The sequence below is a fragment of the Planococcus citri genome, chromosome 5, assembly GCF_950023065.1.
Source record: "Planococcus citri chromosome 5, ihPlaCitr1.1, whole genome shotgun sequence".
Classification (NCBI taxonomy): Eukaryota; Metazoa; Arthropoda; class Insecta; order Hemiptera; family Pseudococcidae; genus Planococcus; species Planococcus citri.
The window spans coordinates 68178905-68198395 of NC_088681.1; the positions used below are offsets into that span (position 1 = coordinate 68178905).

General features: G+C 33.1%; 1 protein-coding gene across 3 annotated transcripts; it reads left to right on the plus strand.

The window, feature by feature from the left end:
* The first annotated feature begins 3844 nt into the window (after window positions 1-3844).
* Window positions 3845-15360, plus strand: Cka (Connector of kinase to AP-1). 3 transcript variants are annotated; one of them, XM_065369749.1, is made up of 14 exons: window positions 3845-4254; window positions 4412-4515; window positions 4616-4783; window positions 4866-5097; window positions 5176-5343; window positions 5417-5531; window positions 6662-6795; window positions 6867-7042; window positions 7120-7289; window positions 7369-7539; window positions 7614-7753; window positions 7837-8029; window positions 8121-8337; window positions 11246-15360. In XM_065369749.1, the coding sequence occupies exons 1-13, from the start codon at window positions 4039-4041 to the stop codon at window positions 8291-8293; spliced, it is 2160 nt and encodes a 719-aa protein (XP_065225821.1). In that variant the 5' UTR covers window positions 3845-4038; the 3' UTR covers window positions 8294-8337; window positions 11246-15360. The 3 variants fall into 3 exon arrangements, 2 of the variants coding, with proteins under 2 accessions (XP_065225821.1, XP_065225820.1); XR_010559524.1 differs by having other exon boundaries at window positions 3846-4254; window positions 5173-5343; window positions 8121-8349; XM_065369748.1 differs by having other exon boundaries at window positions 3846-4254; window positions 5173-5343.
* Window positions 15361-19491: the final 4131 nt, after the last annotated feature.

Below are 19491 nucleotides of genomic sequence, written 5' to 3' on the forward strand. Positions count from 1 at the left end.
AAGGTCATATTCGTCTTCGGCACCTCCAAAAACATGCTATTTCATGTATCGCATTACACAAACTATTTTTTTTTTTAATTTGACCCTTTCAGAGGGAGGGGGTGCGGGGGGCTTCAGATGAAGCGCAATCGAAAAACCAAGGTCATATTCGTGTTTAGCACCTCCGAAAACATAACAGTTGATATACTACACGCTCATACTTTTTTTTTAAATTTTGGACCCAAATTTGAGGGGGGGTAATTTTCCCCCAATTGAATGTGCCCATTTTGAAAACAATATATTCTGAAACAGCATGAAAAGTGATATCTATGGTGTTTCTTTGCGTAATTTTGAATCATAGCTCGCACTTATGACGCAATTTTGAAATTTGAACTTTCATTGAAAGTTCAACTTTGGACTTTTGAAAAATTTTATGAACGTTTTTGAATTAGCTTTGAATGCCCTTCCAAACTGTGAAATTAGTTTTGAGTCAAGTTTCATAGCGATGAAGATTACCATAAAAATAAGAACCAAAGGGAAATATTCCAAAATTATTGACCTGCTACCGCCCACCTACTGAATTTTCCAAAATTAATATTTTGGAGCTTCAAATGCCCCGGAACATAAAGTGTGAGGCATTGTTAGACAGGGGAGAGAGTGGAGATTTGTAATCTGTAAAAAAACAAAAATATGCATGTTCTCAAAAACCTGCTATTCACCCCGAAAGTTTTGACCAGAATTTCCATTTTTTCCAACCGGGTCATTCCACGTCAATTGGACCAAGAAGTGGTAGGGGGTTCGGTGATTTTTTTGAAATTTTTCCTGTGGAAAGACCTTCCGAAGGGATGGCCAATGGCCCAAATCGCAGCCCTCTAGCCCATTTTTAAAGGCAGCCAGGGGGTGTCAAAATTTTCAATGAACCTAAAATATCATCCATTTCAGCAGTGGGTTACTCGATAACCGCGATACCTACCAAAATGGAACTTTCCCCCATAGTTAGGGGTTTTGAAAGGCTTTTTGGTGATATCATAAAAATCAGTGTTGCCACTTTTTTTCGTACAAGAAATTAGCTCGAAAAGTTTCAAAACGTAGTTTTCATATCGTTCCGACTCTCAAAAATTCTGAAAAAAATATATTGTGGACAACTTTTCATGCTGAACAACATATTAAAAAATTGAGATGGTAACATGTTGCAAAGTCGATTTTAAAAAATTCGAAGTTTGCGAAAAAATGCGATTTTTTGATTTAAAACATGAAAAGAAGTTTTGATTGGTGAAGTTGACCCATTTGACCCCTATTTTCACGTATCTGTTGAAAAAGTTGAAAAAACGCTTTTATCCGATGAAATGAACTCATCACAAAAAAATAAAAATTCGAAAAGATTCAAAAAATGAACGAATTTTTATTTTTTTGTTGTGAGTGTAATTTTTAACAACTTTTTCATGAAATACGTCAGAAAGAGGTCAAAATAAGACAACTGAATAAATTTGAACTTTTTTTGATGTTTGAAATCGAAAATTGAATTTTTTCGAATTTTGATTTTTTTGTGAGGAGTTCGTTTCATTGAGTGAAAAGTTTTTTTCAACTTTTTCAACAGATACGTGAAAATAGGGGTCAAATGGGTCAACTTCACCAATCAAAACTTCTTTTCATGTTTTAAATCAAAAAATCGCATTTTTTCGCAAACTTCGAATTTTTTAAAATCGACTTTGCAACATGTTACCATCTCAATTTTTTAATATGTTGTTCAGCATGAAAAGTTGTCCACAATATATTTTTTTCAGAATTTTTGAGAGTCGGAACGATATGAAAACTACGTTTTGAAACTTTTCGAGCTAATTTCTTGTACGAAAAAAAGTGGCAACACTGATTTTTATGATATCACCAAAAAACCTTTCAAAACCCCTAACTATGGGGGAAAGTTCCATTTTGGTAGGTATCGCGGTTATCGAGTAACCCACTGCTGAAATGGATAATATTTTAGGTTCACTGAAAATTTTGACACGCCCTGGCTGCCTTTAAAAATGGGCCAGAGGGCTGCGATTTGCGCCATTGGCCATCCCTTCGGAAGGTCTTCCCACAAGAAAAAATTTCAAAAAAAATCGCCGAACCCTCCCACCACTTCTTGGTCCAATTGACGTGGAATGACCCAACCCCCTTTCAATGCCCCAAAAAGAGTTGATAGCTTCGGTTTTTCTTCAATGTACCTCAAGTTTTGAATTCTTCGAACTTTTGGTTTTTCAAAAAGTCTAAAATCATTATTTTTGGATGAGCCTATGATGATTTATGATTTTTTTTTTCCAAAACCTCCATAAAATATTCAATCAATAGAAAATACACGCGGTATTTAAAAATAACTTTCGGTGATTTTTATACCTATGTTTTTTTTTTGAGTGTCTTTATACATTATTTAATAAAATTTTATTACCTATATATATTTTTTTGGTATTTTTCTATTATTTTATTGCTTTTTTTTGAGGTGTTTTCATATCATGTTAGCTACAGGTTTTTGGAACTTTTTTCATGCTTTTTTTTGTTGCAAATTTTACTGAAATTTCAACACTTTTTTTGATGAATACAAATATTGCAGAATTTGATGATTTCAACGTGTCTTTATTTCTCTATGACATTTTCGTTCAGTGTTCATCTATGCTTGGTAGATTTTAATTCATATCATAGGTTTAGATCACACAGTGACGAATTTTTACTTACTTTTGTAGAACGAGGTAAATCTGTCGGGACCTTATTCAGTCCTTTACCCTGGCAACTTGCAGTTTCAGTATCACTATTGTAGGGACAGCTAATTGAAGTAATACTCTTTATGCATATTGAAGCGAAAATAAAGCCTGAAAATGAACATTGAACAATTTTCACCGATGTAAGTTAAAAACAACATTAAAATGCGTTGCATCAGGTATAACTAAGGTTGTTTCATCATTGCACTAATGAACTTTTCTGTAATATAAGTTTTACAGCTGTAAACTTTGACAATAATTAATTGAGAAAAATTACTGTTGAAATATTGTGAAATACCTGCAATCGAGCATTCTGTCAATTTCATGTTACGTATCCATTTAGCGATAACATCGTTGATGTTAACGAATTTTTTTCACAATTATGTATTCTGTTTTGTATCACGAATTCCTTCAAAATTAACACTGCAAATCAAAATTTTTACTCGAAAATAAAACATGAATGATAACCAACTTTTTGAAGTGGTTTTCAAAAGTTTTTGCCAATTCTTTTGGGAAAAATTATAATAGATAGTGGCAAAACAGCCACGAATATCTTCTCTAACTATCGCATAGAAGATGGGATACAAAAACCAGAAAAACAAAATTTGATTGTCATTCGTTTGTTTTGTGTTGTTGTGGCTTGATCGCTTGATCGATGAATTATAATGAATTGGAAATTGAAAAGTTTGCTGTTACTTGTGGTTTTTAAAAGGAATTATGAAGAACGACGAGTACATTGACCTGAATTTCATAATTTTCATTTCTGTTGGGTTGGCAAAAAAAATTTAACTGAAGTTTTTAAACAAAATAGACATAGTGTTTGTTTTTTGTCGTTTCCAAAACACAACGCATAACCTTTCAAAAAATAAAAATAGTCAACGTATCCGGGTAATTTTCATAATTTTAAACATTCTTCAAAATTTTCCATCCACTATTTTTAAGTATTTAGTGTAAAATTAATTAATTTTAAAATTTAAATAACGAAATCGCCATGATAAACGTGACGACAACTCGCCGAAACAAACTACCTACCAAACAACCTACTTGTACTTTTTTTTATTGGATTTGAGCAAATAAAATCGATTTTATGTCATGTTGTCATGTACAACAGCGCATCCCTTGTTGTCAGATTTGTCTACCGTTGCGATTAGCCTTAGGCTTTTGTAATAAAGTGTTATTTTAGTACATGTATATTTTTATATTGTACGTTAAATTAATTTAATTAATAGTTAATGCGATGATAATGTTTCATTCGTAACGTGAACGTGTATCGAGTCAGTTATTTAGTTAATCGTTTGTACAGTGCCGTTATGGCGGCTGTGTAATGGTTGAAAACTGGGGAGATTGGACAATGGAAGAATCTTCACCACAAAGTTCAAATGGGCAAATTGGATCGGCTGGTGGAGTCAACAAACAGAATGAAAATAATAATCAACGACCTCAGTATTCGATCCCCGGAATTCTGCACTTCATACAACATGAATGGGCCAAATTCGAAATGGAACGATCCCAATGGGAAGTGCATAGAGCTGAACTGGAGGTACACTAATTTTGATACTATACGATATACTTCATTCAGTCGATAATCTAGCATTCTCTCGTACTCGTCATTCGTTTAGTTTCACCGAAACTGTCTCATATACGTTCGGTTATCACGTTGATCGTTAGCTAATATCAAATTCTGTTTTGATTTTCAGGCGAAAATAGCTTTCCTCCAGGGCGAACGAAAAGGCCAAGAGAATCTAAAGAATGATCTTGTACGCAGGATAAAAATGTTAGAATACGCGTTGAAACAAGAAAGGTACATATTATGATCGATTTTCGTAGTACTTCATCGTACAAATTGGTCTAGTGTTTTTTTGTTGCGATTTCCACTGACACGAGTGTTTGTAATTTTGCAGAGCGAAATATCATAAATTGAAATACGGTACTGATTTAAATCAAGGCGATATGAGTGCTCCTATATTCGACGAACCAGGAGCTGCTACCGAAATCACAGCCGATGCCGAAGCACCATTTACATCAGTTAGTAACATAACGTGGAAACAAGGGCGTTCTTTGCTTAGACAGTAAGTTTATCTGCGAATGAATCATCATCGACTATTTCGTCGTACTCTTTGTAATTCGAACGTGTTTGTTTACTTCTTATAGGTATCTTCAAGAAATAGGTTATACAGATACAATAATAGATGTTAGGTCGAATAAAGTAAAAACGTTACTAGGTCTGAATAATATAAATAATAATAATACCAATAATAATAACAATCCAAATTCGCAAGAAGAATGTATTCCGGCGCCTGGATCTCAAACAGTAAACGGAAACGCGACTGTTTCGAAAAATAAACGTTTAAGCGCCACACAAGGCCGAGGGAACACCAAAAAAGTATACTATGTTCTATCTCACGTATCGTTTCCCTTTTACTCGTGTTCGTACTAAAAATCGTTTCTCTATTTACAGCAGACTGTCGCTGAATCTATGGCCTTAGATACCGAAGCGGCGATCATGGCGAATTTTGAATTTCTTAGTCGCGAAGGAGGTGATGTAGATATGGAAGAAGATGACGACGACGACGATAATAACGAAGAAGTCGATACCTTAGTTTTTGATCACTGTAGAGCTCCGTTAAAGGTACGATTCTTTCATCGAACGATCGAATTCATTTCATCGTATTCTAAATGTCGAACGTTTATCATTTTTCCAGAGAGAACTACGTCATGATATGCACGATGTCGATGCCGAAGCGGAAGAAGTGCTGAATGAACTTCATCTGTTGACCGAAAGTGAAGATGTTTCCTCTTCCGATATACGTTCTCAAAGTACGTAATTCAATCGCCAAAAAAAAACCTTATTCTTCGGTAGATTTGGAAATGGGCGTGGCTTAAGAGTAACATCTACTCGAATTACTTTTTTATTCGGTTTTTAATCGCCGATATCTTACGTTAAAAAACTTAATTAAGATTTCGATTAAATTTATTTAGATTTTTGCCACTAAATGTTATCTCGTTACAGTTTAATTTGATAAATATGTTTTTATGCAGTCATTATTCATTTTTAAAATTCTTATACGCTATAAAATTAATATTCTCGAGCGATTTGTTTATATTATTATCGTTTTATCTTTACGCCCGAATTTTTTCTTAGCTTGATCAATGTGTTTGTAGTTGAGTTGCGAAATTTTTTAACGTTTACATGCTTTACTACGCGATCTTGCGAAATGCTTGTTGGCCATGTAGTAATGCCTTGTATTTTTTTCTTTGTAAATCAGTTGGCCAAATTTGTAGTATGTTGATTTTTGAAAATATTTTTTGATTGACCTTTTCTCTTCGGATTGAAATTTTTTTTAAAAAGCTAGTCGATTATTAAAAATGTTTTGTGAGAATTATGATCACAAAATTAAACTAATGGCCTTAGATCAGCTATAAGCAAATTCTTATGATTAGAATATCGTTATGAAAACAGTGTAAAACTGACGACGAAAATTAGAATTTTATTTTTATTTTTTTCAAATTCAACTTCATTTAATTTTTTTTTTTTGTATAAAATCTTCCCCTCTAGTTTTATTTTCTACATTGTGTTGGAATGTTGTTTTTTATGAACAATTTTATGTAAATTTTAAATCTTGTGATACTTACTTTTTTAAACGAAATTTTTTTTCCATTGTTGTGTTTTTCAATAATGTCGTTTTATTCTTTGGAGTCTATTTTTAATACAATTTTCCAGCCAATGTGTTGAATATTTTTTTGTCGATATTTTTCTTTGTGAAAACTTGAATCTTTTTTTACCCTCCTTCGAAATAATACATTTCAACCGAGTAATGACTGCTAAAAACTAAACCGAGATAAACCTGAAATGGCGAACGATATTGTTTTTTTTTGAAAAATGACGCCAAAAATTAATTTAATTTCAAACCTGTGTGTAAAATGACGTGATTGGATTATGTTTGCAGATAGCGGAATGTTTCAAGTCGTATCGTCGATGAGTATAGCTGCGAGTAATGAAGATGAAGGGGGAGATTCTGCTTTCGCCTTAGGAGAGTTGGCACAGTTGACTGTAAATAACGATGTGGAAAATAGTTACGAAGTAAGCGTTGGTCGGCTTATTATTCGATGACTCTGGGTTTCTATGGTTTTGACTCTTTTGACCAATTACAGATGTCCGCTGACAAGGAGTCATATAGGAAAACATGGAACGCCAAGTATACGTTAAGGAGTCATTTCGACGGCGTCAGAGCCTTAGCATTTCATCCCACCGAACCCGTTTTGATCACAGCCAGCGAAGATCGATCGTTGAAGTTGTGGAATTTACAGAAAATAGTCACGTCTAAAAAGTAATTTTCTGAAACACATTTTTTTTCATACATATAAAGGGTGAAATATAAAACTACGATTTTTTTTCAATACACAGGTCAGCATCGTTAGATGTAGAACCATTGTACACATTTCGAAAACATCTGTCACCGGTTCTGTGCGTAGCTATCAATTCGACTGGAGAAGAATGCTACAGCGGATGCCAAGACGGTCAAATTTATTGTTGGAATGTTCCTTCGGCTAATATAGATCCTTATGATTCCTACGGTACGGTTTCCCATTCATGGATCGGTCCACTTCGCTGAATTTGTCTCTCGATATGATCGAAAAATTTATTGATTTGCAGATCCGGGCGTTTTAAATAGTACATTAGAAGGACACACCGATGCTATTTGGGGTCTATCTTTAAACACGCAGAAATCACAACTTTTATCGTGTTCAGCCGACGGTACCGTTAAATTATGGTCACCTACGAAACAAAAATCGTCTCTACTATCGACCTACGTACCCGATCAAGGTAATTTATCGATAAAAATGACCTATTTTTATGCTCAATCGCTAACCAGTCTTAACTTCGATGAATATTTCCAGCCAACGATGGAAATCCCACATCGGCTGATTTCATCAGAGACGACATGAACCGTATAATGGTCTCGTACACGTCTGGAAATTGTATAATTTACGATATCGAAACATGTAAACCAATACTCAGGCTAGAGCAACCAGCTGAAGTAAGATTCGACATTAATTCTCTCGATTAACCTATTCCAAAAACGTTTGATTTACTTCAACGGTCGTGTATTTTAATCCACAGAGAGCCTCGTACGATCAAGTTAATCGTCTGATATGTCATCCAACATTACCTGTAACGATTACGGCTCACGAAGACAGACATATTAGATTTTACGATAACACTACCGGTAAAATGGTCCACTGGATGGTGGCTCATCTCGATGCCGTTACTAGTCTAGCTATCGACCCCAGTGGATTATTCTTACTGTCCGGAAGTAAGTCATTGAGTAGTTGTACACATATTTATTTTTCTGAACGTGTCGAATGAATGTTTTATGATAACACCGCGGGTTATTTTTCACTCAGGTCACGATTGTTCGATTCGTTTTTGGAATCTGGATACTAAAACTTGCGTTCAAGAAATCACAGCCCATAGGAAAAAGTTCGATGAGTCTATTCACGACGTAGCTTTCCATCCATCGAAACCGTATATCGCCAGTTCCGGAGCTGACGGATTAGCCAAGGTTTTTGTTTGTTGAACGCTGCTGCCTACAACCATATTGGATGTTTCTTTCCCAGATGAGTAAGTTGAAAAGTACGTTGTTGATTCAAAAAGTTATCCGGTGGTCTCATTTTTAAAAGAGGCTGATGGACAGAAAGACTTGCATAAAAAAGCTCCCGCTGATTTTGCATGTGTCTCCAGTATTTTGACTTTTCGGCAATGAACTATTTAATGTTCAGTTTTGCAATTCACGAAAATCAGATTTTTGAAGAGCTTTATCCCCCCCCCCCACTCATCAAATTTTTGCCTACCCGAATAAATTTTTCGAATTTTTTACAATCGAAAACGTAATTGAATTTGAAATGTTCAAAATCCTGATATATGGGATAGAAGTCTTGATTTTTCTGACTTTTTCAACCTTTTAGTTTTATTTGATCATTCCAAGATGTTCTCGAGCTTCTGGCGACAGTTGTAGGAGCGTCATTTCATGTCAAATCAGCCCAGTTTTGGGCTCGTTTGTAAGTTCCCCACATTAAGGAAGAAAAAATCGCTATTGTGAGCCCTCCAATATACCTTGAGGGAGATTGAGATAATTTTTTTCTCTGGAGTTGAATTTCTAACTGCAGAGTTCAATTACTCAGGACTGCTGCAATATCGAGAAAATTCATTTGCAGCGTTTCAAGGCAATTGAGAACAGTTTCAAAAAAATTCGTCAAAAATTTCAAAAGTTCGAAGTTGAGTTTTTCTTGAAAGCTCAATTTTCAAAAACTTGCTAAATTATGGAGCTATGAATAAAAATTAAGTTTCAAAATGTGACTGAAAGTTCGAAAAAATAGTGAAAATGGTGTAAAATGTGTTCAAACTTCAAAGTGATGAAAATCGAGTGAAAATTTTCAAAAATTGAACGAAAAATTACGAAAATTACATAAAGTGAAAGAAAACTATTGAAAAATTACGAGAAAAAAAAATGAAAATCTAAACAGAAAATTTTGTGAATTTCGTTAAAATGGCAACATTGGGTAAAATTTAGAAAAAAATGAATAATTTCAAGAATGATTTAAAAAAATTTTGAAAATGAGAAAAATTGGTGAAATATGAAAACTGAATAAATTTAATGTGAGGAACAAAAAATTGATAATTTGCTTAAAGAGTAGAAAAAGTGATGAAAATTATGTGAAATGTGTTAAGAATGGCGACAATCGAATGAAAACATGTTAAAACTGAATGAAATATACAAATTTCATAAAATAAAAGAAAACACTGAAAAATATCTTGAAACTTGAAAAAAAAGTATAAAAGGTTAGTTAAAGTCTGTCAATTTGACAAACATTGAATTAAAACTTGCGAAAATTGAAAGAATCATTATGAAAATTTCGGAAAGTGAAAAAAAAAACATTGAAAAAATTACCTACTGGAAATTCCATTTTGAAAAAAATGAATTGGCTAAAATTGGATGAAATTTTAAAAGACCAAATTGATGAAGCACCATAAAAACTGTGCGGGGTAAATTTGAAAAACTGCTTAAAATTTAAGAAAAAAATGTTGAAAATGATCTATGTAACTTGTTTTAAAAGTGATGAAAATTGAATGAAACATTGTAAAAGTTGCATAAAGGGAACGAGAAAGTATTTAAATTTTCCTTCCAACTACAAAAAAAAAAAATGTCAAAGTTGAAAAAATGGCGGAAATCGAGTATCTAAAATTTTATGAAAATTGCATAAAATGAAGATTAAATTTTTAAAAGTGTTTCAAGTGCTAAAAAATATTGAAAATTACTCAAAGACTTTTAGAAATGATGAAAATTCAAACTTTTTTTCACAAATTTACGACGATGAAAATTTTGTGATGGAATTCGTAAAACCAAGGGGGGAGGGGGGTAGAGCCTCAACATTTTGGTCAAAATGTGAAAAAAAAGTCGAATATTAAGTGACATAATGTATTGATTTATACGTTTTCGAGGCTCGGAATACGAATATCAATTCATTTTTTTCATTTCATCCCATCAACAACGCCTCCCATCTCTCTAATTCCCTTCAATTCGTTGATTTTCAACCATTCCAAACTGAAAAAATTAAGAAAATTGAGAATATCTTTCTGGAGACTCCAGAAGAACTTTATTTATTTATTTATTTATTTATTTATTTATTTATTTTTGCTTTTTGACATAAATTCTCGTCTTCTTTTATCAAAATTGCTGTCTACAAAAATTTCTGTTTTTTTTTTCTCAAAAATTACCCAAAAATCACGTTTTTTTTTGCTAAAAATTGACAAAAGTTTTCGCTATTTCAAAAGTCTACAAAAGTTATGGAGTAACATTTTTGCAAAAAATTCCAAAAAGTTTCATTTTTTTCCAGAAATTGTTCAAAAGTTGCTCATATGACAAAAAATGTCGAGAAAGCCTTGCTTTTTCGAATTTCCAAAAAGTCCTGATTTTCACTAAAATTGTCAATCTTGCTTTTATATATTCCGAGCCAAAAATGACTAAAAATCCTTGTGTTTTTTTTTACCAAAAAGTTAATTGAAAAAAAGTGGCGAATAAATATATTGTTTGTCAATAATTGCCAACATGACCTGCTATTTGCTAAAATTGTCAAAGTCTTGCTTTTTGCCAAAAATTGTTGAAAATTTTCGTTTTTCAAAAATTCACAAAAATGTTTACTTTTTAGATGTATTGCAAATGTATTGTCGTTTTTTTTTTTGCAAGGAATATCAAAAAGTCTCATTTTTCCAAAATTTAAAAGTCTCCCTTTTTGGCCAGAAATTTCCGAAAAGCCCTTATTGAAAAATATTTCAGGTTTTTAAACTATGAAACTAGAATATTTCTCTCTTTTTTTTTTTTTTTTGAAAGAATGAAAATCTAAAATTTCTAAAATATAGCTAGAGGGTCCCAAACGGCTTAAATTCTAAAGCATTGTATTGTTTCTTAAACAGATCAGCAGACGAAAACTTGTTCTAAATATTTATCGACATTTTTTTCCAATTGTTTCAGAGGATCGCTTCAATATTCGTTTTATATCACAAAAGAGAAATTTGATAGAAGCGGAAATACTGGCAGCGCTGTTGCTCAGCCACCTTTCAACGCTAGTATCAGTTATGGTCAAAAACTTCGTATTCTTCATCCGGTCATCGTCACGTAGATGCATCGTCGTCAAAAGTTCCACGAATGTGTGAATCATCTCCTAAATCTACCCACAATCGGCCAGAAAAATCGGCTCACCAACGACTAGGATTTCGTTTTACGATGCTACTTATCTAAAGGCGACGTTGCCGAATAATCAGTCTTGGCAGATTCTTGGAATAGAATTGAACAGGCACCGATGTAAATATACAGTCATTTTATCATATTATCGAGTTATCGAAACGTAAGCATTTTTTCTCCTTTTTTTCCCCCTTAAATCAAACTTGGCAAATACGTCTTTTTCTTTTTTTTTTGCCGCTGGTGGTAGTCAAGTCGTCACTTTGGGTTCACCACCATTTAAATTTTAATAATTGAGGTTTTGTTAGCTCAAAATCGCGTCGCGTCGTTTTACTATATGGTTAAGCTTTTATTCATGTATATGTTTACCCCTCCCCTTGTATCTTTTGTCTCCAGTCTCCTTCCCCTGTTTTTTTTTTTCGTACCCTTCATCCTGTTCCACTTATTAAAGTTCAAATCGTATTTAGGGTAAAGGACACATTGATATTGATAACGATTAATTCGTTGTTTTTGTTTTGATGATTTTTTTTTTATATATATTATTATATATTTCTCTAGATTTAGCGTTATACATTTAGATTGCTACTATTTTAACGTTGATATCGTTAGTGTGTGCTTGTGTAGGTTATATCTTTTTTCTATTTTTCTGTGTTCTCCCCAATTTCGTGTCTGTGAATGACGTGTGCCTATGAAAATTTACAGATGTTGACTGTCGTCGAGTGTCGAGTCTTCTATATCGACGTTATCATTTTCGTCGTATTTACCCATTCTACGCATTATTTCTTTGTGTTCGACGCGCGTAAATTTTCACCGCGTAGAAGAGAAATTGAAAGGCGTGATTTGGCGGATTCGTGGAAAGGAAAAATTGATTTTTTTTTCCTCGCTTTGAAGTGGTTTTTAAATTTAAAGATGCTGACAAAAAATACCGTTTTTTCTGGATGAAGTTGAATATAGGAAGCGAGTTCGAAGTGTAGAGATTGTTTTTGGGGTTCGATTTTATCCAAGTTTTAGTACGTGCTGAAGTGAAAGAGGGGGAAGGTAGGGAAAGGGGTGAGAAATGGCGAGAAAATTGAAATTTTGCATTTCTGAAAAATCGTCTTTTTTTTTTTTTGTTTTGGGTGTTTATAATTACACGATGAAATTATTGTGTGTCTATTTTTTCCCTTCTGCCAGCATGTTTCGATTTTAAGAACTAAAAAATTTATGTGGCAGGAAAGTTGAGAAGGGTGGGGGGATGAGAGAAGGGCATTTTTTCGCAATTTCCGGTTGAGTTTGTTGGTACTTTTGCGCAAAAAAAATATTTTCAGTTGATTTTTTTTTGTTTTTGATCTTTTCATGTTTTTTTTTGTTTTTTTTATGAAATTAGATTTTCTGTGCCAATTACACATTCTATGAAAAAAATGAACAGGAGTGAAATTTATGGACGTGAAATTTCCTACCAGAAGAGTTCAGTTGGTTATTTCTTGGAGAGCTTAATTATTAAAATATTTGATATAAAGGTTCAGGAGTTCAACTTTCATATTCAGAGTCAAATAATTGTATCAAGATCTAAGCTCTATAGAAATAATTGAACTCCACTCTTGTGGTTGGAAATGTCAGACCCTACAATTTTTCTTCTATTAATTTTTGTCTTTGGGATGCTCAGTTGGCCTAGAAAATCTATTTTGCTGTCTGAAGACGATGAAAAAAATGACCAAAAATTTTTATTTTTGCTCAAAATCGTCACGTGATAGAATTTTACGAAAATTCGTCGAATTCTTTGACTTATGAATTGAAATAAATCCTTTGATTTTGAAATGAAAGACGTGAAATTAGCTGAAAAAAGTTTTAAATGTCCCCAAATTTTTCCATAATTGAGAGGTACTGATTTTTCAAATTTAGGGACATTTCTTCTCCCCTCTCTCATCCTTTCTCTCGGATCATCGTGTGTCCCATAAGTCCCTACCACCTTCAAATTAGCCATTCCAATTTTTTAGTCGAATAAATTTTCGAATTTAGCAAATTTCGATTGTTTTTAAAAGTTTTGTTCCTCATAAATTTCTTCAAAATGGAGTCTATAAGGTCAGAATTGGGTCAAAGAAGTCTATACGATGTCAAAATGTGCAAAAATTACTGTAATACCAAGTTTCAGAATTTTCAGCGCATTTTACCCCCTCCCCCTCGGCATTCCCCTTCCGGCCCTCCAGTTCGTCTCGATCTTGGCCCTCCGAATGTGATTGGAATTTTTACTTTAATTTTTTAATCTAAAAAAATCGTTGAAAAAATCGATTCAACTTCAGGGGCTAAAAAATCAAAACTTTCAAAGTAACCCCCCCCCACCCATCCCTAACATTCAAAATTTTTGAAAAAATTTACTCTTATGTCGAAATACACGTTTCTGTGGACCCTGAATTCAAATTTTTGGGCCACTTTTTAGTTTTAAACTCAAATTTATCTTTGGAGATGGAATAAAATTTAACTTTTTTGAAAAATTCTACCTATGAATCAAAATTATTATACGTTTCTGGAGGACGTCGAATCCAAATTTTTGGGTGATGGTTTTCCTCTGAACTCAAACTTGGTCCGGGGGAAGGAATTAAATTGAAAATTTTGAAAAAATGATCAATGTGCCATCCCCTCTACTGGAGCGAAAAAATGTTTTCTGAGGTTCACTCTTTGTGAATTTTTTGATTTTTTGAGTCGAGTAGTTCAAGGTGATTTTAAAACGTCTTTAAATTACTAAAATGTTTATTTTTAAAATATTTTTCAGGACATTTGAGACCCATTCCTTCAGTTTGTCTCAAAATCCTACGGTAATTAGAGTATTTAGTTCAATTTTTTTAAGTGAAAATTTTTTTTTGAAATGAAACAAGTTAGCTCGATTGGGGGCGATAAACATAGAAATTTCAAAATGAGCCCCCCCCCCAACATCCTTCGCCTTCGATTATCATTGGGGAGGTTTTTGATATGGATGAAATTGGCGAAACTTATCACTGATGAGTGATGACTGTGATGAGGTTTGAAAAAAATAATTTCTTCCATTTTGTGTGATTGATATTCGAAGAAACTGGAAATTGGAAAAATTGGTCTGAAAACTGAGAAAATTAATTTCCTAGAAACACTTTTTTTTTGGTTCACGTGTTGAAAGTGGATTGGATTTAGAATGTTATCGAACGAACAAGTTAATTCCGTCCGTATATATTTTTTTCATCGAGTTTTCGATGTTTGAGGAGTCCATGTTTTGACGATCATCTTATTATCGTTTTGTTTCCAGTGATTTTACACGAATTTCCCCATCACGCCTGTTCGTTGACGAATTTTAATGTTGAAAAAAATCTACTCGTTGAAATCACGAGTAGGCTACAAACAATGAGCAATGTAACGCCAAATTGTCTTATATTAATAATTGCATTTATAAAAAATATGTTCCAATAATCGATGAAAATTTATATTTTCGTTTTGTTTTTCGAATTGATTTTTAATTTACCTACGACGAGTTAAAATAATGGCTATAATAATATGGTACCTAATTAATAATGTCGTTTTGTATAAGCGAAAATCGTGTATTTTTTCTTTTTTCTTTTTTTTTTCGTGTACGAATATCGTATGTGCTGTGATTGGTATTTTTAATGACTTGGGATATACTAACAATTGAAGTGATTTTTTAATCGAAAATTTTTAAGAGTACCCTAACTCCGCCCTGCCCATGATCTTTTGGCCATGTCCAAGAGTATTGAAATAGATCATGGAGTCTTTTTAACGTTAGTATTTTGGCGGTTTTTTCGGTCCAAGTTGGGTATGCGATTGCGAGTTATCGTAATAATAACTTGCTTTGGTAAAAATACGTTCGAAAAAGTAAAAAAAAAAAAAAGGTAATTTTTTTCTATGCTGCTGATTTGATATTAGATTATTGTACTAGCGCGTAATGAGCTGAATATTTATTATACGAGTACATTATTTATCGAGTATATTTTATAAGAGTAAATTTGTTTTGTGTAGAGCGAAGTGTAGTTTACATTTTATATGGTAGAGGCTATACGTATCGTATAGTAAAGCATTTTGCTGTGGAAACATGTAAAATCGCGTATTTTTAGGGACCATCGAGAGTGACGTTGATATGCTCGATTTCAAGTGGTGCCTACGATTGCGATTTATTTAGTGTTTTTATCGGTTTACCCGACAAAGACGAGATTTTTATTAAACTCTGCCAGCTGATATATTTTTTTCGTTGAAAATCTACGTTGTAGATTTTTTTTGAACTGTAGGTTGCTTCTCGCGTGTATACTACTCAGAGTCTATGTACTATTTTGATACGCTGTTGTCCGTTTTAGTGATATTTTCATCAGACTTTCTTATTTAAATAGTGATACTACGTCTATAATAATTGTGTAAGCTGGAAAAATTAATTTAATTTGACCTCTCACTCTCTCTGTCTGTCTGTCTGTCTCTCTCTCTGTCGTATCATTTTCATGTCTCCTCTTCCTCTATATTTTTCTTTTTCTCTGTTTAATATATACTTATACGAGTATTTTAGCCCCGTGCAGACTGTCGAGTGGTATTGTTTTTCTTTTTGTGTAGATCGATGCGGAAAAATATTTACATTTTTATGTATATTGACTGTGGTAATAGATTTAAATAATGTAATATTGTTTTTTAACGTGTACCGAGATTTTGCCATTAGATGTTTTTTTTTTTTTTTTTTTTTTTTTTTTCTAGAAGGTGATTTTTATTTATTCTGTATCTATTTTACCAAACTGATTTTCATTATATACTTTAACTTGTGATTGATATATTTTGATATCAACTTGTTTGTATTGTAAAACGACGATCTATCACTTTTTAACTTTTAATTATTATATATTTTATTGTACATATTTACGATGACGTGATGTCTACGAAGCATTTTAATTATCTTACCTTCGTTATTTAAAGCTTTTGTAGATACCATACCGTATTGTATATTATTTAGATGATATTGAATATTTAAATATATTATTTACTAAATCGAATCGAATCTGTTGGTTATTATAATGTGCGTTAGAGCGGATCGAGCGAAAAAAATGCCGGAGGTTTTTCACGAAATTCTGTATTGAGGCTTTTAGTCCGGCATATGACAATAAGAGTAATTGCACCCCCCCCCCCACCGCCGATCCTCCGGGACAACTTTTTTCTTAAAAGGGACATCCTAAGGAACATTTTAAAGCAAACTTGCCCAAAAAAAAGTTAGCCTTACTTACAAAATGGCGGCCATTTTGATTGACAGGTCAGCCGAAATCGCAGATTTTGCGTTTCAACATAGGACTTGCACGAAATTTTTCAAATTTTACAAAGGTAGATCAAAATATCATGCTAAAATTTATCACCTGTCAAAATTTCAAGTGCTAAAGTGCGTTTTTCGATTTTTGGTGAATTTTTGAAAATCGAATTTAGGCCAAAAATGAGGGAAAGAATTAAAATTTTACCAAAATTGACCAAGAAAGCTGAAATTTGGGATATACCCTATTTTCGACATGCAAAATCGACTGGAAACGGTTTCAACCTGTATTGAGCAGTTCTGGAGCCTCCAGCAGATTTTTGAAACTCAAAATTCCATCAAATTAAAGTTGTAAAGCTGAAATTTATTCTAAAAACTAATTTCAATACGATACGAAGTACTGCAGGTGAATTTCGAGTCGTTTTGGAGCCTCCAGTGACTTTTTGAAAATTCCTGAAGCCTCCAGCAGATTTTTGAAACTTTAAATTTTCACAAAATTTCATCAAATGGAGATGGAAAGCTGAAATTTACTCTACACTCCAATTTTAACACCCTCCGAAGACGACTTCAGATGGGTTCAAGTCATTTTAGGGCCTCCAGCGACTTTTTTGAAAATTACTGGAGCCTCCAGCAGATTTTTGAAACGTTAAATTTTCACAAAATTTCATCAAACTGAGGTGGAGAGTCGAAATTCAATTTCAATACTCTACGAAGTGGACTGCTGGTGGATTTCAAGTCGTTTTGGAGCCTCCAGCGACTTTTGTGAAATTCCAGAGCTTTTTGCGAGAAAGCAACAATTTTTAACGATTTATTAATTTTTGGCAAAGTTTTGGCAAAGTTTTGGCAATATTAACGACATTGTGCATTTTTTTATATTTTTTGGCAGAATAGAAAGCAAGACCAAAAATTTGAAAAAGCGAAACTGTTTAGCAAATTTTATCAAAAAACTAAGAAATTGGGCAATTTTGTCTGAAAAAAAAGAAAATTTATGGAAAATCACTTTTTTTGGATAAGATCACCTTCGTAGCATAAACTTTTTCTTAACGAATTTCAGCGACTTTTTGAAAATTCCTGAAGCCTCCAGCAGATTTTTGAAACTTTAAATTTTCACAAAATTTCATGAAATGTGACGCGACTAGCGATACCATACCATAAGTCGGAAAACTTTTTTTTGAGATAATCGCGTTTTCATGGAAAAAGTCAGAAAATATCAAAAAAATTTTTTTTGTCGATTCATATACTATGAAGCCTATACTTTGGAATGGGTGTACCCACCGATCTCAAACACGTCGTTTTAGTGGTGAAAAACCGGTTTTACAAAAGTGCTTTTCATAAAAAAATGTCAAAAAAAAAAAAAAATATTATGATGTAAAACCATTAAGTAAAAGATGAAGAAAATCAAAAAAAAAAAAAATACTGTTCACTGGTTTTTAAAAATGTTACAAAAATAACCCAAACTTTCAAAAACGTTTTTCTCAGAATATTGGTTTTTGAATTTCAAAAAATACGCAACTTTGAAATTTTGCAAAGTCAGATTTTAATATTTTGAAAATCTGTTTGCACCATTGAAAAGAGGAAGAAAAACACTACCAGAAACCACAATAAAACGAAAAAAATTTTTGCCGACATATGGTATGGTATCGCTGGTCGCGTCACAAATGGAGATGGAGAGCTGAAATTTACTCTACACTCCAATTTTAACACCCTCTGAAGACGACTTCAGGTGGGTTCAAGTCATTTTAGAGCCTTCAGCGACTTTTTTGAAAATTACTGAAGCCTCCAGGAGGTTTTTGAAACTTTGAATTTTCCTAATTTCATCAAACTGAGATGGAAAGTCGAAATTCATTCTGCAAACTAATTTCAATACGCTACGAAGTTGACTGCTGGTGGATTTCAAGTCGTTTTGGAGCCTCCAGCGACTTTTTGAAAGGTTGTATGGCGTTTTTTTTTGAAAATTAAAATTTCCTAAAAGTAGCTGAAAGCTTCAAAACCATTTGAAACCACCATGTAGTCTGCGAAGTAAATTTCAGCTTGCCAACTCCATTAGATAAATTGAATCGGTGAGTATGGAAAGGTAACAAGTCACATTTTTGAAAAAATTTTTTTTTGCGGAAATGGGGGTTTCAAAGTACGGCGGATCGACTGGTGATGTCAAATTTCCGCAAAACTGCCGGGAAAGTGGTATTTGGGCGCAGAAAAAGGGCGGATCCGCATTTATGACTTTTTTATAAAATGTTTTAAATTCCTTGAAAAATAACTAACATTTTTGAGAAGACCATTTTTTGAAATTTAAGTTAATCTCTGAACTGAAAAATGATGAAAAAATTAACAACTTCGGCAAAAAGTCTTAGAACTCAAGGGGTTTTTGGTCAATTTAAACGAGATAGCAGTCTAAATGATGTACTTAGATGTAGAATCAAGCCCCATTCGTGCCCGAGAAATTTCAAAAGAAATTTTGTCGATTGGGTGCAGAAAGGGTCTAAGTCCCATTTGTTTAGGCAGCAACAGCACCGGCGCCAGTGAATATTTTTTTTTGGAAACTGCGCTAAAAGTTGTGTCTTGGGGTCCTCTTTCAATGACCTTAAGCAGGGCCGGATTTAACATTAGGCCGCCCTAGGCAGAAAAGAATTTGCCGCCCCTCCCTCCCTCTCCCATCCCAATTTTTCTGATTTGTGTGAAAATTTACACCCACCCATAATTCATTTTAATCAAAATATGAAAACTTTAACTGATATATTATGCTTACTTACAATTTCAATATCTTTGTTTATTATTTCTTATAAAATGCTGGCAGCCCAAAAATCTA